General features: G+C 56.7%; 3 protein-coding genes across 5 annotated transcripts; 2 read left to right on the top strand and 1 right to left on the bottom strand.

Moving 5' to 3' along the window:
• Positions 1-380: 380 nt before the first annotated feature.
• On the top strand, positions 381-7,553 carry Rad9a (RAD9 checkpoint clamp component A). The gene is made up of 11 exons (XM_090347267.1): positions 381-690; positions 777-847; positions 1,196-1,324; positions 1,590-1,704; positions 1,796-1,895; positions 5,001-5,110; positions 5,201-5,310; positions 5,394-5,458; positions 5,545-5,682; positions 6,386-6,587; positions 6,684-7,553. The coding sequence occupies exons 1-11, from the start codon at positions 657-659 to the stop codon at positions 6,777-6,779; spliced, it is 1,170 nt and encodes a 389-aa protein (XP_090203393.1). The 5' UTR covers positions 381-656; the 3' UTR covers positions 6,780-7,553.
• Ppp1ca (protein phosphatase 1 catalytic subunit alpha) lies at positions 7,318-10,924 on the bottom strand. The gene is made up of 7 exons (XM_090347268.1): positions 10,785-10,924; positions 10,238-10,369; positions 9,865-10,095; positions 8,904-9,008; positions 8,062-8,285; positions 7,843-7,977; positions 7,318-7,769 (listed from the first exon to the last, which is right to left on the bottom strand). Exons 1-7 carry the CDS (start codon positions 10,837-10,839, stop codon positions 7,659-7,661), a joined length of 993 nt encoding a protein of 330 aa, XP_090203394.1. The 5' UTR covers positions 10,840-10,924; the 3' UTR covers positions 7,318-7,658.
• Tbc1d10c (TBC1 domain family member 10C) lies at positions 10,040-19,078 on the top strand. Of its 3 annotated transcripts, XM_090347265.1 has the most exons (11): positions 10,040-10,117; positions 11,394-11,576; positions 12,938-13,101; positions 14,358-14,457; positions 14,630-14,737; positions 14,826-14,932; positions 15,090-15,204; positions 15,718-15,783; positions 15,896-16,085; positions 17,992-18,146; positions 18,401-19,078. In XM_090347265.1, exons 3-11 carry the CDS (start codon positions 12,965-12,967, stop codon positions 18,746-18,748), a joined length of 1,326 nt encoding a protein of 441 aa, XP_090203391.1. In that variant the 5' UTR covers positions 10,040-10,117; positions 11,394-11,576; positions 12,938-12,964; the 3' UTR covers positions 18,749-19,078. The 3 variants fall into 3 exon arrangements, with proteins under 3 accessions (XP_090203391.1, XP_090203389.1, XP_090203392.1); XM_090347263.1 differs by lacking the exons at positions 10,040-10,117; positions 11,394-11,576 and adding an exon at positions 12,625-12,682; XM_090347266.1 differs by lacking the exons at positions 10,040-10,117; positions 11,394-11,576 and adding an exon at positions 12,683-12,700.
• The last annotated feature ends 298 nt before the right edge of the window (positions 19,079-19,376 follow it).

Here is a 19,376-nt window from a genome sequence, read left to right as displayed (position 1 = left end):
CGTCGCTCTACTCGAGACGAGAGTCCCCTGCCTTGCTAGACGGCCCCTCTCTCACGGGACCGTTCTGTCCTCTCTCTCTCTCTCTGTTTCAGTGAGAAGGAGGGAGGGATCCGGGAACCTGAACGCAGCCCGTCCTCTTCCCTTCCGCGGCAGGGCCGCCGCCGCCGCGCCCACTCCGCTCCTGCTTCAGTCCCCACACCCCTGACCGACGTCCGGGCCGCCGTCCCGACCTCATCTCCCCACGGCTCGTCCGTGCCGGCCCGCAGCACCGGCGCCTCCCCGGCCGGCGCTGCGGCCTCCGCGGGTCCCACGGGACGCCCGGCTGTCCCGGGCGCGAACCGGCTGCGGCTGCGGCCGGGCCGGGGAGCGACGTGCACGGCCCAGCCCCGGGTTCCGGGTCCCGTGACCCGGGGCGGGGCCGGGGCGCGAGCGAACGCCGTCACGTGACCGCGGAGCCTGCGAACGTTTTTCTCACGTGACGGAAGCGCCTGCGTCTAAGCCAATAAGGAGGCGGGGGCGGGGCCCGCCAGGGGCGGCGCGCGGGAAGCGGACGCAGGACCTGGGTGGCTGCCGGGCCCCGGCTGCCCGGGCCTCCCGCAGGCCACGGCCCATCGCTGCCCGATCGCAGGCGGGCCCGCGGGCGGTGCGTGGACGGCATGAAGTGCCTGGTCACTGGGGGCCACGTGAAGGGTGAGTCCGGGCCGACTCGGCGGCGAGGCGCGTGGGCCGGCCAGGGCGCCCCCGTAACCCCGTCTCTGCCCTCTCCCTCCGTGCAGTGCTCGGCAAGGCAGTCCACTCCCTGTCCCGGATCGGGGACGAGCTCTACCTGGAACCTCTGGATGATGGGGTGAGAGGCTAAGGCTTAGCTGATTTGCCTGCGAAGTTTCCTTTTCCTCCTTGGTGGTAGGGTTTGAGTTTGGCTTCTTCCCCGGCTCGTGTGTGCACGGAGAGCCCTTGCCTGACTGCAGAGGCCAGGGGAGAGAGTGCGGGTGAGGGAGACTTAGAGGAGTTTTCCAAAGAGGGGGAAGACCAGTGAGGAGCATCCTGAGAAGGCTTCAGAAGATGGTACGGCTGCCTCCAAGGGGAAGGATAGTTTTCACACAGGACCGCCATGGGGCAAGTGCCGGCAAAAGTAGGCCAGAGGGACGGGCTTGTCACTGCTCCTGACCATGTTCCTTTCCCTGCTATGTCCCAGCTCTCCCTCCGGACGGTGAACTCTTCACGCTCTGCCTATGCCTGCTTCCTCTTTGCCCCACTCTTCTTCCAGCAGTACCAGGTGAACGCCTCTGATCAGGACACACTGCGCTGTAAGATACAGATGAAGGTGAGGTCTTTCAGCAGGGGGATCCACCTCCCCTCCACATCTCCACAGCTGTGCACCGGGGCCAGATCACTGGGGGGGTGAACTTTCGGTGAGCACAGAGGCTAATGGGAGCTGCTGGGGGATGGCAAGTTTCCAGGCAGCAAAACATGAGCAAGTGTGCAGATGCCCTGAATGTCGAGGGGTTCCCTTTTTGCACATGCTAGGGTAGTTATGGGCTAGGGCCTACATTGGACTTGCCAGGCTGATATGTCCTATTCCCTTTCAGTCCTTCTTGTCTGTCTTCCGCTCTCTGGCAACACTGGAGAAGACTGTGGAAAAATGCTGCATCTCCCTGAGTAGCCGCAGCAGCAGCTTGGTGATCCAGCTGCACTGCAAGTATGGTGAGTGGGCAGCTAGCCAGAGCCCTGTGAACCAGAGAAGGGGCTGGGGGAGGATTGACAAGGCCCACTGAGATGCTGTCTGGCCATCCAGGGGTGAAGAAGACCCACAACCTGTCCTTCCAGGACTGCGAATCCCTGCAGGCTATCTTCAACCCAGCCTCGTGCCCCCATGTGCTCCGTGCCCCGGCAAGGTGAGCTCACCCCTGCCCTTCCTCTCGAGGGCTTCGAGGGTATATGTATGCGTGTGCATGTGTGACTTTGTATGTACTGGGACTTGAACTCAGGACTGGGGTGCTGTCACTTGCTAGCACTCTACCACTTGAGCTATAGCGCCACTTCCAGCTTTTTTTTTTTTTTTTTTTTTTTTGCCAGTCCTGGCCTTGAGCTCAGGGCCTGAGCACTGTCCTTGGGTTTTCTCAAGGCTAAAGCTCTACCACTTGAGCCTCAATACCACTTCCGGCTTTTTTCTATGTATGTGGTACGGAGGAATTGAACCCGGGTCCTCGTGCATGCTAGGCAAGCACTTTAACCACTAGGCCAAACTCCAGGCCCCACTTCCAGCTTTTTATGTTTGTGTGATAGTGAGGAACCTAGAGCTTCATGCATGCCAGGCAAGCTCTCTACCACTAAGCCATATTCCTGGTCCATGTCCCTTAGCTTTTTAGCTCGAGGCTAGCATTCTACCACTTCATTTCTGGCTTTTTGGTGGTTAATTGGAGATAAGAATCTCATGCACTTTTCTGCTTAGGCTGGATCTCAGTCCCCTGAGTAGCTAGGATTACAGGTGTGAGCCACTAGCACCCAAACTTTTTTTCATTTTAGCCTTGAGATTTTTGTGGACCTAGATTTTACTCAGGTCAGTGTCTACCCAGGTCCTTCTATGGTTATTAAAAGTAGACTCTGGGGGCCAGGAGTTTTGGCCTAATGATAGAGTACTTGCCTAGCATGCACGAAGATCTGGGTTCAATTTCTATGTATGTACTACATACATAGAAAAAAGAAAAAAAAAAAAGCCAGAACTGGTGCTGTGGCTAAAGTGGTAGAGCTCTAGCCTTGAAAAAAACCCAAGGATAATGCTCAGGCCCTGAGCCCACACCCAGGACTGGCAAAAAAAAAAAAAAAAAAGGCAGTCTGGGGGCTGGGAGTTTGACCTAGTGGTAGAGTGCTTGCCTAGCATACACAAAGACCCAGGTTTGATTCCTCAGAACCACATTTATAGAAAAAAGCTGGAAGTGGTGCTGTGGCTCAAGTGGTAGAGCTCTAGCCAAGAAATCCCAAGGACAGTGGTCAGGCCCTGAGTTCAAGGCCCAGGACTGGCAAAAAAAAAAAAAAAATGCAGAAGCTAGTCAGTGGTACGAGTGGCACACCTAGCTACTCAGGAGCTGAGACTTGGAGGATCATGGTTTGAAGCCAGCCAGGCAGAAAATGAAACAGCAAAATACTGGAATAGAGGTATGGCTCAAGTGGTAGATAACAGTGAAGAAAAAAGTACAGTGAGGATGTGAGGCCCCGAGTTCAAGCCCTGGTGCCCAGAAAAACGGTGGGCGAGTCTGGCATGGAGGGGTAGGACAGCCTGCCTCCTTTTCATTGTTTTTAGGAGCCTGCCTTCTCAGAGGTCTCATACCCTTTATAGGAAGTGTATCTGTGACCGGCAAGCAAATTTCTTTTTTTTTTTTTGCCAGTCCTGGGTGTGGGCTCAGGGTATAAGCACAGTCCTTGGGTTTTCTCAAGGCTAGAGCTCTACCACTTGAGCCACAGTACCCCTTCTGGCTTTTTTCTATGTATGTGATACTAAGGAATCGAACCCAGGTCTTCATGCATGCTAGCCAAGCACTCTACCACTAGGCCAAACCCCAGCCCCGCAAATTTCTTGTCTGACCTGAATAAACCTTGAAGAGCTATTCTTTTTTTTTTTTTTTGCCAGTCCTGGGCTTGAGCTCAGGGCCTGAGCAATGTCCTTGGACTTTCTCAAGGGTAGAGCTCTACCACTTGAGCCTCAGCACCACTTCCGGCTTTTGCTATATATGTGGTACCAAGGAATCGAACCAGGGTCTTTGTGCATGCTAGGCAAGCACTTTAACCACCAGGCCAAACTCCCAGCCCTGAAGAGCTATTCTTAACAGAGGTTCAAAACCCTGTTCTGGCCTGGTCACCTTCATTTAAAGGAAACTTTCCTAACTATCCGGCGCTAGTTCTGGGGAGTCTTCAAGACTAGGAAGAAGGCTGGGGTCCAGGGAGAGTTGCTGAACAGTACACACCTAGACTGTGGGATCCCTCTGGTCAGCTAGCACCCAAGGATTACAGAGCCTGAAGAAGGAGGCTCGGAGGAGGTGAAGGTCCCCATGAACTGGGGAGAGAAGAATGGATTATCTCCCTGCTCAAATTCTCTCATGGTGGCTGAAGGCCCCCTTTGTGTCCTGATGTCTGTTTCCTCCGAGCCTACTAAGCTACTCCTTAGGGTAGAGAAAGAGGAAAGGTTTATTTCCTTATTTTTGTGTGTGTGTGTTGGGGCTTGAACAGCCTGGGCACTGTCTCTGAGCTCTTTCAGCTCAAGCTACTGTCCTACCCTTGAGCCAAGCCCCACTTCCCATTTTCTAGAGGTTAATTGGAGATAAGAGTCTCAGGTCCTTTTGTGTGTGGGCTGGCTTTGATCCTTGATCCTCAGATCTCAGTCTCCTGAGTAGCTAGGATTATAGGCATGAGCCACTGCGCCAACCTGGCTTCTCTTTTTTTCAAAAGGAGCAATTGTTTTTTTGTTCTTGCCATTCTGGGCAAACCCAGCATGGAACCCATGACTTCTAAGTGCGCTAGGCAAGGGCTGAACCTCTGAGCTGCATCCCCAGCCCCTCAGTGGTTTCCAGGCAAAGTCCAGATGTTATTTTTCTGCAAACATTTGGCAACATGTATCCTTAGAGCACAAAGATTTAGTTTTTCCCACCCTGCTCCCCTTCCCCCCAGTGGTGGGTGGAACTCAGGGACTTGCACATGCTAGACAAGCCTTACCAGGGGGCCACACCTTCAGCTGTTAAGGGCTCTCTGGGGACTAGATTCCTAGGGGCAGAATGTATGTGGTTGTGTCCCACCCCTGCAAAGTCAGGTGCTGCCTGCCCAGTCTTCCTGCTGCCTTCTCTGGACTCTGGTTTGTCCCTTCATTCAGGAGCTTTTGACCCGGTGGGCGATAGTCCATCCTGTCCTGGCTTCTCCTTCCCCGAGTGTACTAGGCCTGTACACCATGCACGTGTATGTGCAATGCCTTGCCTTGGGTCCTTTGGGTGTGACTCTCTGCCTCCTCACAGAGTACTGGGGGATGCCATTCTGCCCTTCTCCCTTTCACTGGCTGAAGTGACCCTGGGCATTGGCCGTGGACGCCGGGTTATCCTGCGCAGCTATCAGGAAGAAGAGGCAGGTGAGGGAGCCCAACTTGCCCAGGAGGGACCCCAGCTGGGAGGGGGGTTGGGCCCAGGGATTCAGGCTTTTCCTGTGCTTGTCTGAACAGACAGCACCGTCAAAGCCATGGTGACCGAGATGAGCATTGGGGAAGAGGACTTCCAGCAACTGCAGGCTCCAGAAGGGACAGCTATCACATTCTGCCTCAAGGAGTTCAGGGTAAATTCCCCACCCCCACCCCACCCCACCCACTTGTCCTCTTGCCCAGCCCAAACCCTCACCACCTGCTTCTTTCCTCTCAGGGCCTCCTGAGCTTTGCAGAGTCAGCAAACTTGCCTCTTAGCATTCACTTTGATGCCCCAGGAAGGTAACTCCCCAGGTCTTTGCCCAGGGGAGGAAGGGCTTCGGGATCCCTGGAGTGGCGACCTACCCCATGTCTGTTCACTGCAAAAGGCCAGCCATCTTCGCCATTGAGGACTCACTGCTGGATGGCCACTTTGTTTTGGCCACGCTTGCAGACGTGGACCCACACTTGCAGCACCTGGGCTCCCCAGGGCTCCCCAGGACAGTGCCTCAGCTGCAGGCTCCCAGGTAAGGGCACCAGCCCACTGCCTCCTTCCCTTCCATCTTTGTTGTTTGCAGCTTCCGCACCTCCCCCCAACACAGCACATTTCCTGCCAGGCCCCAGCCCTGCAGGCTCAGCCTTCATGGTCAGATGTACTGAGACCCCTCCCACTCGGAAGCGTCCCTGAGGTCCCACAGGCTTCCTCCTCTGGCTGAGTCCTTCCCTCTGAGTCTTCTCACAGGCCAAGGAGGAAAAGAGCTGCTGGAAGCTGTGGGCTGCCTGGGGTTGGGGAAGCAGGTGGCTGGGAGGGCAGGTGGGGTAGGGAGGATGGGCCCAGTGTAGCTGAAGCAGAGGAAGTTTAGTCTGGCCCCGGGCCCGGCATGTCCCCGAGGTCCAGTGCACTCCAGCTCCTGCCTCCTGGGAAGGGGGGAGGGAGGGTAGCTTAGGCCCCCTGTGGCCCTCATCCACAGGATTTGCTGCTTCCCTCCCCCTGCCGAGCTAAACTAGACCCCAGGATGCCTCCCTCAGGCCCCTACCTGAACTCTGATCAAAGGGATTCCAGACTCACTCCTTGCAGGAAGCCCCCACTTAACCCTGCATCCTCTCCTCTCCAGTCAAATCAGGAAGTAATAAAACCAAGAGCTCACCAGCCGTCTTGAGGCCCCAACCTCCTCTAGAGCTTTCTAAGGTAGGGCTTGCCTCTGTTCATGACACTGTCTCTGCCTACAGCACATCCCAGCTGGATGACTTTGCCAATGATGACATTGACTCTTACATGATTGCCATGGAAACCGCTGCAGGCAGCTCAGGCACTCGGGCCCAGTCCTCCATTTCTCTTTCACCTGGCTGCCAGACCTCCCACGACCCCAGCCTCCACTCAGATGAAGAAGCTGAGCCTAGCACAGTACCTGGCACTCCTCCACCCAAGAAGGTAGAGGTTAGGGGCCGGGCGGAGGCGGCGGGGGGAGGGGGAGGGAGGAAGGGAACAGCCTACAGAACTTGTCAGCTTCCTCTGTTCCCTTTCCAGTTCCGCTCGCTGTTCTTTGGCTCCGTCCTAGCTCCTGTTCACTCCTATCAGGGCCCCAGCCCTGTGCTGGCTGAAGACAGTGATGGTGAAGGTTGAGCTGAGAAGCTGAAGGCCATGGACTAGAATACCGAGCCAGGGGATGACAGGGGCTCTGGCCAGGGCATGATACAGTTCTGCTGCCTCCTGCAGGCCCCACTTGATCATGTTTGGCTTGAGTCCTGCCACCTTCCCTGCAGTCTGCAACCAATCATGCCTCTTCCCAGGTCTGCAGCAGGAGGGTCCTCACCTCTTATTCATCATAGACTCAAGCTAGGTTCTAGCCAACTGGCCAGGGCTAGTCTGCCTTCTTCAGGCTTACCTCTAGGAAAAAACCATAGTGCTATTGATTTACTCCTATACCAATCATGTCCTGCCCTCCCCCAGACACACTATGGGACCCCTCCTGTGACTGATCATTTCTCTTATTTCCCCCAATACCTTTGGCCCTGCCCTGGAATTTTAAGAGCCTCTGGATTTGACTGTGTGGCTGGGGTTGCCCTGCCTGGGTCTGTGCCCAGCAAGCCTGCCTTCCCACGTGGCTTTATGTGGAAGGGCTGCCAGGCCCAATGTTTGGGACAAGGAAACAGGCCGTGGCGAGAATCCAGCTTTGACCTTTATTCAAGAGACCAGATGGGTTGCCTCAGGACCTGGCTGTCAGCCCTGTGGCCAAGCCAGGCTGAAGACCCACAATCTGGCCTGCCGTTGCCCTGAGCTGCAGCCTTGGCCCCAGGATACCACTTGCAGCCACTGCAGGTACAGGTGGGAGGGAGCCCTGAGGGACTGGATGCTGCTATTGATCCATTAAAAAAACAAGAAAAAAAAACAAGAAAAGACACTAACTGCTCTGTGTCCCCGTGATGGGTGAGCCCGCCATGGCAGCATGATTTCTGTACAATCAATCCATCATCTGGGCGAGGGGCGGGCGGCACACGGAGGCTATTTCTTGGCTTTGGCAGAGTTGCGGGGTGGGGTGATTGGGCGACCTCCGGGGTTCAGGCCACTGAACTGCCCATACTTGCCCTTGTTCTTGTCAGCGGGCTTGAGGATCTAAAAGGGACAAAGCTGGTTAGGTCCCTGATGGTGACCGACAGGGCCTACCTAGCCCCTTCTCCACACCCACCTGGAAGGAGCACATGAGGGTCTCGTCCACACTCATCATGGCGCCAGCATTGTCAAACTCGCCACAGTAATTGGGAGCTGAGAAAAGTGTCACCAGCTGGCGCTTGGCAAAGAACTCATAACCATCTTCCACCACCTGGGCAAGAGCAAAAATAGTTGGGGTCTGCAAGTCTGCTCTACCCAGTCCCTTTACGCCCAACCCAGGGCTGCCAGCCCATACCTGGTGTGCCCTGCAGATGAGGTCCAAGTCGTGCTTGTGTAGGAACTTGGCCACTACCTCAGCCCCAAAGGTAAAGGAGACACCTCGGTCGTTCTCGCCCCAGCCCTGCACATCCTTGTCAGGGTCAGACCACAGCAGGTCACACAGCAGGCCCTGGTCAGGCACATCTGTGGGCCGCATGATACGCCGAATCTGCTCCATGGACTGTAGGTCTGGGGACAGGCCTGCCAGGACAGGGTATTTCCTCAAGCCTCACAGCAAGCCCCCACTCTTCTAGAGAGCCTTTGACTCCCAGCTTCTCCCTCCCAACACCACTGGATCCCTCTCCTGGACCCCTGAAGCCCAGAAACCATTCCCCTCAGCCTCTTCAAGTCCAGAACAAAAGCACAAAGATGCTCCTGCTTAAAAACAGACAGATGAAGCCAGGTGTGGTGGCTCAAACCCGTAATCCCAACTACTCAGGAGGCTGAGGTCTGAGGATCTTGGTTCAAAGCCAGCCCAGGCACTAAAGTCTACAAGACTCTTCAATTCACAAGTGGAGTTGTGGCTCCAGGGGTAGCCTTGAGCTGAAGAGCTCAGGGACAGCGCCCAGGCCCAGAGTTCAAGCCCCATGACCAACCAAAAAAACAACAGCTGAGTTTTGAGAAGGATGCTGCTTGCAACAGCAGGAAAAACTGCAGCTTAACACTGCAAGGGGGGGGACGGACAGACAACTTCGAAGAAGTATATTCAAGAGCCCAAAGAGTTATTCCAGATGCCAATAACAGCTTTCTTCTAAGGCCTGTAGGCATGCCCGGCTCCTCCCAGGAGTGTCTCAGAACATGCCTACAAGCCCGCCTCACCTCCATGACAGCAGAAGATCTTCTCGTCTACGATGGCTGCAATGGGCAGGCAGTTGAAGCAGTCAGTGAAAGTTTTCCACAGTTTGATGTTGTAGCGTCTCTTGCCTGTATACAAAAGGGAGATGGCTTATCGGGTGTCCTGCCATGCCACCCCACCTTCAGCTTGGCTCTCTGGGTCTTCTAGTGTACTCTGTGGGCTAGCTAGAAGACTAGAAGGCAAGGAAAGAACAAGCCTTCCACCTCCACCCCACCCCACCCCTACCTTTCAGGAGTAATGCTAAAGCACCTAAGGTCTACAGAACCCAAATTCCAGTCTGACCTACTCATAGGTTTGAGGCCAAGCCCAAACTAGGTCAGCTTTAGCTCTGCTTTGAACCAGCGGAGTCTAGTATACCAGGGCATCCTAAGTGCTCAGTTACAGGATGTACCAGAGACGGAAGTGACATCAAGCAGGACCCTGGGAGCAACCCTCCAGGTATATCTATACACACACACACACACACACCGCTTTTTTTGTGTGTGTGGTTATGGGGCTTGAACTCTGGGCCCGGGTGCTGTCCCTGACTCTGCAGCTCAAGACTACTGCCCTACCTCTGGACCCACAGTTCCACTTCCCCATTTCCTAGGGATTAATTGGAGATAAGAGCCTCACATTCTGGATTGGTTCTTGATTGTTATTTAGTTCTTTAGTGCCTAGGGTTGGCTTTGAAGAGGATCTCAGCCTCTTGAATAACTACCATGACAGACGTGAGCCACCCCGCCCAGCTTACACCAGGCCCCTTTACTTTAGATTGCCAAGCCCAAGGTCAGCGAAGACAGGTATGAAGAGACGGGGCCTTCAGGAACTCCCAGTCCATCAAGCATAAAGACACTAGGCCAATATGAAAGTCTCATGAAGTCCCATGGAGAGCATAGAGTGCAGTCCTTCCCCCAAGCAGCTCTCAACAGTCAGACCACTTACATTCATCATAGAAGCCATAGATGCGGTTGATGCTGGCACACTCATGGTTCCCACGGAGCAGGAAGAAATTCTCAGGGTACTTTATCTTATAGGCCAGCAGCAAGCAGATGGTCTCCAAAGACTGCTTCCCCCGGTCCACATAGTCCCCCAGGAAGAGGTAGTTGCTCTCTGGAGGGAAGCCACCATACTCAAACAGCCGCAGAAGGTCATAGTACTGGCCATGGATGTCACCTGTGACCCAGGGAAGTTAGAGGTAAGAGCTGAACTTGAACCCAGGGTCAGGACTGGGGGGGCTCAAGAAAAGGGACCCAGGAGCTTTGGGAAGGGTCAATGTCATTTTCAGGAAGTCAGAGGGGCTTGGATAGAGGCTCACCGCAGATCTTGAGGGGGGCTTCCAGCTCCAAAAGAATGGGTTGGCTCAGGAAAATCTCCCGGGATTTGAGGCACAGACCACGGATCTCGTTCTCTGTCAGCTGTACATTCTTGCCAGGCCGCGAGCCCTGAACTGGGAGCGCAATGGGCTGGTAAGGCCCTGGCTCTCGGACACAGGGAGCGGGGGCGACCCTGGTGGTCTCCTGGCCCCGCTACCGCTGGGGTGGGGGGGACCCCGGGCTTCTCCTCGACCCCAGGCATCGGTGGCTGCGGAGAACTCGGGGTTCGCCTGGGGCCGCCCTGTCACCCGTGCCCCCACCGCACCGGACCCTTCCCCAGGAGCCCGGGCTCCGCGTGCGCCCCTGCCCGAGGGCGCCCCGACCTCCGGGACGCGCCCGCGGAGGGGGGAGGGGAGGCGAGGCCTCGGGACCTCGCGGGCCGTCCCCGCCCAGCCCGAGCTGGCCCGCCGAGGGTCAGACCCGCCCGCGCGCCACCTCCGGGCCGGGGCCAGCGCGCGGCGGCGGCCGCCCTGCCCCACGCCAGCCCACCTTCCAGCAGGCGCCCGATGATAGAGTCCAGGTTGAGCTTCTCGCTGTCGGACATGGCGGCGCCGCCGCTCCGGCCCAGCAGCTACGGGCCTGCGCCTGCCTCCCGCCCTCTCGAAGCCTTCTTCCGGCCTGACTCTCCTTCCGCCCTCCCCAGCCCGCCCCCGGCCCGCCGCCCCGCCTCCTCGGCCGTCTGCCCCACCCCACCCCGCCCCGTCGGTGCCCCGCGCTCTAGCGCCCCTGCTGGAAGGGAAGCCCAGTGATCCTGGAGGCCTGGGGGCGGGGCCTGGGGGCGGGGCGGGGCCTGGCGGGACGGGGGCCTGGGGCGGGGTGCGGGGCGGGCCTGGTGGGGCGGGGCCTGGGGCTGGGCGGGGCCTGGTCGGCGGGGCGGAGCCTTCCTGGGCGGGGTCGAGTCTGTTCCGCCCCCGGGGAGTCGCTGCGCGCTTGGAGGATTTGGGGCCGGAAGTGCTGTGGAAATTGTTGTTCTCTTTCGAAGGCAGCGCGGTCTTTCCCACCCCAGCCCTGGGCGAGTGTGGTGTGCGCAGATTAATCATGGTCGAAGTGCAGGAAAGGAAACTGAGGCTCAAGTATCACATTCGCCTGTGGTTTCAGGCAGCTGACCAACCTCCACCACGAACCGTTGGTTTTTTCCCCGGGAGCCACAGCACATTTCTGGCTTCTTCCGAGTGTGTGGCACCGAGGCCTGGACCGGGGCTTTGTGCGCTCTGGCCAGCGTGGTACCACGAAGCCACCTTCCTAGCCCGGGCACACGATTTCTGAACTCAGGGTATTTGGGTTCGTATTGCCTGTTGCTTCTTTGTTTTTTGTTTCTGGGTTTTGTTTTTTTGGATGGTTCTGGGGTTGAACCCAGATCCTGCGGGCTGCCCCTGAGCCTTAGTGCTCAAGATGAGCGCTGGGTCCCTTGAGCCAGAGCCCAGCTTCCAGTAGTATTTTGAAGATAAGAGTTTGGCAGACTTTCCTACCCTGGCTGACTTCAAACCTCCATCTCAAATCTTAGTCTTCAGTATAGCTAGCATTACGGTGTGAGCCACCAGCACCTGGATCTGTCTTTATTATTATTATTATTCACCTCCATCTCCCTCAGGCTTTGTGAACTTTTCTAGCTTAGTGCCAAAGGGAGATGTTTCCTCTCTCAGCTTTGGAGTAGCTAGGATTGTAGCTATGAGCCTCCAATACCCCACTAAGTCGGGTGGTTTTTTTTGTTTGTTTGTTGTTGGTAGTGGTGATAGTGGTGTGTGTGTTTGTATTTGCCAGTCCTAAGCTTGAACTCAGAGCCTTGGGCGTGGAATTCTTAGCTTTTATGCTCAAGGCTAGCACTCTACCACTCCAGCCACAGCTCCACTTCCAGCTGTTTTGCTGGTTAATTGGAGATAAGTGTCTCACAGACATTTCTGCCCTGAACTGTGGTCCTTATATCTCAGCGTCCTGAGTATGTATAATTACAGGCATGAGCCACACGATGCTGGGTCACTATTACTTTCGGGGTAGCATAGCATTAGTTCACTGTGTGCATGCAGGCTGGAATTGTATCTCAGGAGCTGAGAACTTGCCTGGTGTTTGCAAGGCCCAGGGTACCACCCCAGGCATTGAGGGGGAAAAAAAAGTGTTACTTTATAAAGAGAAAACATTAAACCAGCCATAATTCTTGGAACCCTGAATTGGGTGTTTAACATATCAGGAAGCTCAAAATGAGATGCCCTGGCTTGTTCACCCTCTGGCAGGCCCAAGTGGTTTCACTTAGGGCCCAGGGGAGGGGCCTGTGGCTCTGGAGCACTGGGGTAGACAGGAAGAGACTCGCAGAGGAAGAGGTAACCCCCCCCTACACTTGGGAGGGGCCCCCAACTAGTTACTGAAGCTGTTTGAAGAGGAAGTAAGAGGAGGTGAGGTAGAGCTGGGAGGTGAGCTGGGGTGGGGGAGTCCTGGGCCTGGGTCAGGGTCAGGTCTCCACACTGCAGCTTGACCCTTCTGTCACTTGAGTCTAGCCCATGCCCCAGTAGAAGAGAGCACACGGTGGTTTGCTGAAAGACTCTAAAACCTAGCCCCTTGGGCCCTCCCACCAGGCCTGAGGCTGGGGATTGCTGGTGGGGCACCCAGGCCAGGAGTGGCCCTCATCCTGGCCCTCCCACATCTTGCAGTCTGTGACTTCAGGGCTCTGGGGTACCATGGCCCGGGCCCTGGGGGAAGATCTGGTACAAGATGACTCCAGCTCTTTGGGGTCCGACTCAGAGCTGAATGGACCCGGCCCCTATCGCCAGGCTGACCGGTATGGCTTCATTGGGGGCAGCTCAGCAGAGCCAGGGTAAGTGGACAAGGGATGGGGGATGGTGGGATGCAGGGTCTGAGGCCTAAATTCTGGACTGAGGCCTAACCGTGCAGGTCCGAGAAGGTCCGGTAGTAAGAACGGACTCAATGCCATCCTTCTTTGGACTCTAGGTAGAGCCTGAATGTGGGAAGGATACTGCCTCTGTGTGTGTGTGTGTGTGTGTGTGTGTGTGTGTGTGTGTGTGTGTGTGTGTGTGTGTGCGCGCGCGCGCATGCGCGCGCGCGTGCTTTTTCCGCTCAAGGCTAGTGCTCTACCACTTTGAGCCACAGAGCCACTTCCTTGTCTCTGTCATCTAGCCTCTGAGCTCCTTTATGCATTCCTGCAGCTCCACACCGTTTGTCCCCACCCTGCCCCCTTATTTGTAGGCCAGTACTGGGCTTGAACTCAGGGCACTGTCCCTTAGTTTCTTTTGCTTGAGGCTAGCACTCTACCGCTTGAGCCACAACTTCACTTCCAGCTTTTTGCTGATTCATTGAAGATAAGAGTGCCCGAGCTGTCTTCCAACTGTCATTTTCAAATCTCAACCTCTTGAGCAGCCCCAGCTGGTGTGAGCCAGCAGTGCCAGGCTTCAGCTCTCTTTCCTCTTTTTATTCTTTTCTTTTCTTTTTTTTGCCAGTCTTGGGCTTGAGCTCAGGGCCTGAGCACTGTCCTTGGACTTTCTCAAGGCTAGAGCTCTACCACTTGAGCCTCAGCACCACTTCCGGCTTTTTTCTATGTATGTGGTACCGAGGAATCGAACCCGGGTCTTCACGCATGCTAGGCAAGCACTCTACCACTAGGCGAAACTCCCGGCCCATCTTTCCTCTTTTTAATCTCTGCCCAGAAACCCCAGACCAACGTCATAGAATTAACATATCTTCCCCAATGTATAGACAGGAAAATAAGTTTAGAGACGGACAGACACTTGCCTAAGGCCACATGGCAGATAGGAGACAGATGCAGATGAAAACTCAGGGGCACTGGCTCCTGGCTTCCGCTATGCGTCATCGTCAGGGTACCAGCCCGCAAACAGCTCCTTCCTCAGCTCATACACACTGAACTTCTGCAGACGGTCCCGCTGCTGCTCGCAGTGGAATCGTGACAACCTTTGCTTGCCTCCGTCACAGGTCATGGCCAGGGCCTTTCAGAGACCCCCAGAGCCAGCAGCTCTGTCTACCTAGAGAGAGGGGAACAGAGGGAGGGGAGGGGATAAGATCCAGGCTTCCAGGAAATACCTGTTATGTGTTGTCCAGGCCCAATGGTCCCCCTGCAGACCTTGTCCGCCAGAGAGAGATGAAGTGGGTGGACATGACCTCACACTGGGAGAAGACAATGTCCCGGAGGTACAAGAAGGTAAGGGCACAGGCCCTGCACTGGCACCGTGGCGGCCCCCCCACCTGCCTTGGCAGAATGAACCTAACCATAATCCAGTGGTCCCTGCATGATGGGAGCTTTGCTTTTGAGGCTTGCCAGCGGGTGCAGGAAGCCTGCCTCGCCTAACCGAGCCCGTTGGCCTCTTGCACAGGTAAAGCTGCAGTGCCGGAAGGGAATCCCCTCAGCCCTGCGGGCCCGGTGCTGGCCTCTGCTGTGTGGGGCCCAAGTGTGTCAGAAGAACAGCCCTGGCACCTATCAGGTGACAAAGTTGGCAGGGACTCCAGCTCTCCTTCTCAGAGGTCCTTGACAGCCTGGACCCTCACATCTTCCTTCCTGCCCACCCCCAGGAGCTGGCAGATGCCCCTGGAGACCCTCAGTGGATGGAGACCATCGGCAGGGACTTGCACCGCCAGTTCCCGCTGCACGAGATGTTTGTGTCTCCCCAGGGCCACGGGTATGAGGCCGGAGATGTCCCCGGTCGCCAGTCCCCACCCCTAAGTACTGCAGCTGGGGGGGTTTGTCCCATGTCTCTGGAGATCCAGCAGGGACACAGTAGCCTGGGCAGGGAAGGGGTGTCTGCAGGGGGAGCCCTGATGAAGATCTTCACACAGGCAGCAGGGGCTCCTGCAGGTTCTCAAGGCCTACACCCTGTACCGGCCCGAGCAAGGCTACTGCCAGGCCCAGGGACCTGTGGCTGCAGTGCTGCTTATGCATCTGCCCCCAGAGGTGAGTGACCCTGACCCTGACCCTCAGTAAGTGACCTTAGGTCATGGAGACTCTTAGTCCCTGGGGAGCTAGGCTTCCAGGGATCAGAGTCCTAACACCCGGGACCTGTAGTCCCAGGCAGGCAGGCAGGACTCCTAGACCCTGCTCCATGAGGCTTAGTGGCCTTTGTCAAATGGCTTTGATCCTCACTCCAGCCTGAGCCACAGGGAAGTATCCACCTTGACCATCTGACTACCAGCTTCAAACTCTGTGACTCTCTGATAGTGTCCTGGCCCTGAGGACCCAGGAACCCAGAACTTTGAGACCTTCCATAGCCTGAGTCCTGAGACGTCCAAGCTCTCAGCACCCCTCCCCCCCCCCCCCCCGAAAGCCGGCCAGACTCTCTTGATAAGAGGACCAAGCATGGCTGGAGCTTTGCAAAGGCAAAGCAGGCCTTTGCACCCTGTGCCTGGTCCTTCCCCCATACATGTGATCCCTTCCTTGGGGGGACTCAGGCCTCTGCTTTGCCCTCAGGAGGCCTTCTGGTGCCTGGTGCAGATCTGTGAGCTCTACCTGCCCGGCTACTATGGGCCCCACATGGTGAGAGTCTGGAGTTGAGGGGGGCCAAGCCCCGGGAGGGGGGGGAACCTTGGGGCTGGGAGTGGAGGTGTTGGGTGGCCTGAGTGGGCAAGACTGATGGACGTGGCTGCAGGAGGCAGTGCGGCTGGACGCGGAGGTGTTCGTGGCTCTGCTGCAGCGGCTGCTCCCCCGCGTGCACCAGCACCTGCAGCGGGCAGGCGTGGGGCCCCTGCTCTACCTGCCCGAGTGGTTCCTGTGCCTCTTCACCCGCTCTCTGCCCTTCCCCACCGTGCTGCGCGTTTGGGACGCCTTCCTCAGCGAGGGTGAGTGGGGCGGTTTGACCTCGTGGTGGCCACTCTCGGCCCCTTCTGGGGTCTCATGTCGGGTATGAACAAGTCTCCAAAGGGCACTGCCCAGCGCTTGGTGTCACATCATGAGTGTGACCTTGAGAGACTACCCTAGGGCGGGAGCTGGGGTGACCACGGCACTTGGTGGCATCTGAGTGGCTCAGGGTGTGCAAGGCTGGACGTGGCTTTGCACAGGAAGCCATTCTCCAAGCCTGCGGGTTCTGGCTCAGCCAGGAACAGAGGCAGCCAGGAATGTCCTATCCTCAGATGTGAGAACTTTATTCTGCTAGGTGGGGGTGGGAGGCGACAGTAACCAAATTAACAAGATATTTATAGCATTTCCTAAGTGCCATGAAGAAAATAAAACCAAGGAGGTGACAGAGAGTGGCAGGAGAGGAGCAGGAAGCAGCTGCTGAGTTTGTGTGTGTGTGTGTGTGTGTGTGTGTGTGTGTGTGTGTGTGTGTGTGTGTGTGTATGGAGGGGGGAATGGGTCATGGGGCTTGAACTCGGCCTGGGCGCTGTCCCTGCGCTCTTCAGCTCAAGACTAGCACCCTACCCTTTGAGGCAAGCCCCACTTCCCATTTTCTAGAGGTTAATTGGTGATAAGAGTATCAGGTCCTTTTGTGCCTGGGCTGGCTTTGAACCTTGATCCTCAGATCAGAGCCTCCTGAATAGCTAGGATCACAGGTGTGAACCATTGTGCCCGGCTTTTTTTTTTTTTTTTTGCCAGTCCTGGAGCTTGAACTCTGTGGGCCTGAGCACTGTCCTTGGGCTTTGTCAAGGTTAGAGCTTTACCGCAGCACCACTTCCTGCTTTTTTCTGGATAGGTAATACTGAGGAATCGAACCCTGGTCTTTGTGCATGCTAGGCAAGCACTCAACCACCAGGCCAAACTCCCAGCCCATTTTTTTTTTCCCCACTCCTGAGCTTGAGCTCAGGGCCTGAGCATTGTCCTTGGATTTCTCAAGGCTAGAGCTCTACCACTTGAGCTCCAGCACCACTTGCAGCTTTTTTCTATGTATGTCGTACTGAGGAATTGAACCTGGGTCTTCATGGATGCTAGGCAAGCACTCTACCACGAGGCCAAACTCCCGGCACGGCTGCTGTTTTTAAAGATGCTTTGCACTGTTCTTTGGTGGAGGTGAACTTAAGGGGTGCAGGGGGCTGGGGGCCCGGAAGACCACCAAGGCAGGGCGTAGACTCCTCTCTACAACAGGAGGGAGGCTGTAGAGAGGTAGAGCTGACAGAGGCTGGAGGATGCCAGGTGCAAAGGGGGTTGAGCTGGGCAATCAGAACAGAGCCAGCCTGGGCTTTTGGGCTCATTGGGCCTCAACCCTGATGCCCCACCAATAACCCTCCTTCTATTCTGCATGTGATGTCCCAAAAAACACCTTGAATGTGGCAGAAGCCAGTCCCTCTATTGGATCCTTGTTCTGCACCCCCAACACAGGGGGCCTGAGCAGGAGTTTCCTCGCCTTCCCTCCATCCCCCTCCCCCTTCAGCCCTCAAGAGCCAGGCCTGGCATGCTGGCAAAGCTGACTTCAATCCCTCCGTGTGAGGACATGCACTATACAAGCTCCCTTTATTTTTGTGTTAGTTTATGCTGGTCCTAGGGCTTGAACTCGGGGCGTGGGTATAGCCCTGAAATTTTTTTTTTTTCCCCTCAAAGCTATTGCTCTACTACTTGAGCCACAGCTCCATTTGAGGTTTTTTGGTGGTTGGTTGGAGATAAGAGTCTCAGGGACTTTTCTGCCCAGGCTGGCTTTGAATGATGATCCTTAGCCCTCAGCTTCCTGAGTAGCTACGATTACAGACGTGCCCACCAGCACCCAGCAGGATTCAGGATAAGGTACTGGACTGTGACCAGGTCCCTCCCCTGCAGGTGCCAAGGTGCTGTTCCGAGTGGGTCTCACCCTGATGCGGCTGGCACTGGGCACTGCAGAGCAGCGCCGGGCTTGCCCGGGGCTCCTGGAGACGCTGGGGGCCCTTCGAGACATTCCCCCCAGCCAACTGCAGGAGGAAGTCTTCATGTCCCAGGTAGGCATCCCTGCTGCTTTCATCACAGAGGGGGAAACTGAGGCAAAGTGAGAACCAGGCTGAGTTCCTGTCCTCTGAGTTGCAGGTGGTGTAAACCTCAGGCCTTGAGTGCTTTTCTGTGCTGTCTGCCCGTCCCCCAGCCCTCAGCCACTTCCTGGGACTTTGTACTGCCTGCCCCCACCCCCACCCCAGGGAGCTCAGGGTTTCCTGTCTCTCCCCAGTGCCACAGCCTCAGCACCCATGCTTCTCCCCAGGTCCACAGCGTGGCCCTGTCTGAGCGGGACCTGCAGCGGGAACTCAGGGTCCAGCTGGCCCAGCTGCCCAAGTCATCACCAGGGCCACCCCCTCAGCCACAGGCCCGTCTTCCTGGAGCCCAAGCCATCTTTGAGGCCCAACAGCTGGCGGGGGCACGAGAAAGCACCAAGCCTGAGGTGCCCCAAATCGTGGTCCAGCCTCCCGAGGAGTCCAGGCCGCCCCGACGCAAACCCCAGACCCGTGGCAAGACTTTTCATGGGCTCCTGACTCGGGCACGAGGCCCCTCTATGGAGGGTGCCCCCAAAGCCCATCGAAGCTCTGTGTCCTTTCTGGACACCCGCTTCTGAGGGTCCCAGCGCTGGATGCCAGCCCACAGCGGGTTCTGCACTTCTCTGCTGGGACTCAGTGACTCATCTCCCTTCCTGACAAGGACCACGCAGCAGGGGTGGGGCGGGTCTCCCCACTGCACAGACACTCCGCGTGGGCCACAGAGATGAAGGAAAGGTCACCGAGGGGCTTATGGGAGCCGGGCAGGCCTACACCACGGAGCTGTGCTGGTGCCAGGGCCCTTCCTGGCACCAAAGCCAAGGCTGATGGAGCATGGGGGTGAGGTTGCTGCTGGGCTAGGAGATGCCCCAGAGGCTCACAGGGGCTGGAATAAAGTCTGAGGGAGCAGATACCTGGATCGAGTTTGCGCCACTGACCTCCAGGCCCACAAGGGACAAGTGGCCTTCCCCACCTGCTCTCGCCAGCCCTGCCTGGGGAGACATGGAGACTTCCCATTGGCTGCTGGGGAAGGTGTTTACCAGCAGCAAGAGCCAATGAGAAGCTGCCTTGTCTCAGCTTCTGGATGGCACCACTGGCCATGCCTCCCTAGGGAAGGCTCCTTTAGGGGAGGCCGGCTGGGGTGGGCTCAGCCCCTCCTCCGCTCCATCCAGGAGGCTTCCTAACTCCCAGGGGACTAACCCAAGTCCA

The sequence above is a fragment of the Megascapheus bottae genome, chromosome 16, assembly GCF_031878675.1.
Source record: "Megascapheus bottae isolate mThoBot1 chromosome 16, mThoBot2.hap1, whole genome shotgun sequence".
Taxonomy (NCBI): Eukaryota; Metazoa; Chordata; class Mammalia; order Rodentia; family Geomyidae; genus Megascapheus; species Megascapheus bottae.
Note: the sequence above shows the minus strand (reverse complement) of the source record. Positions and strands in the feature narration are given on the sequence as shown.

Bases quoted from the DNA above. Each gene is read 5' to 3' on its own strand.
- Rad9a (XM_090347267.1), top strand. From the start codon at position 657: ATGAAGTGCCTGGTCACTGGGGGCCACGTGAAGG. The intron at 1,705-1,795 runs GTGAGTGGGCAG...CTGGCCATCCAG, and splicing joins CCAGCTGCACTGCAAGTATG to GGGTGAAGAAGACCCACAAC. The intron at 6,588-6,683 runs GTAGAGGTTAGG...TTCCCTTTCCAG, and splicing joins GCACTCCTCCACCCAAGAAG to TTCCGCTCGCTGTTCTTTGG.
- Ppp1ca (XM_090347268.1), bottom strand. From the start codon at position 10,839: ATGTCCGACAGCGAGAAGCTCAACCTGGACTCTATCATCGGGCGCCTG. The intron at 10,096-10,237 runs GTGAGCCTCTAT...CCTGGGTCACAG, and splicing joins AGCCCCCCTCAAGATCTGCG to GTGACATCCATGGCCAGTAC. The intron at 9,009-9,864 runs GTAAGTGGTCTG...TTTTGTATACAG, and splicing joins CTATGGCTTCTATGATGAAT to GCAAGAGACGCTACAACATC.
- Tbc1d10c (XM_090347265.1), top strand. From the start codon at position 12,965: ATGGCCCGGGCCCTGGGGGAAGATCTGGTACAAGATGACTCCAGCTCT. The intron at 14,933-15,089 runs GTATGAGGCCGG...ATCTTCACACAG, and splicing joins GTGTCTCCCCAGGGCCACGG to GCAGCAGGGGCTCCTGCAGG. The intron at 15,784-15,895 runs GTGAGAGTCTGG...ACGTGGCTGCAG, and splicing joins GCTACTATGGGCCCCACATG to GAGGCAGTGCGGCTGGACGC.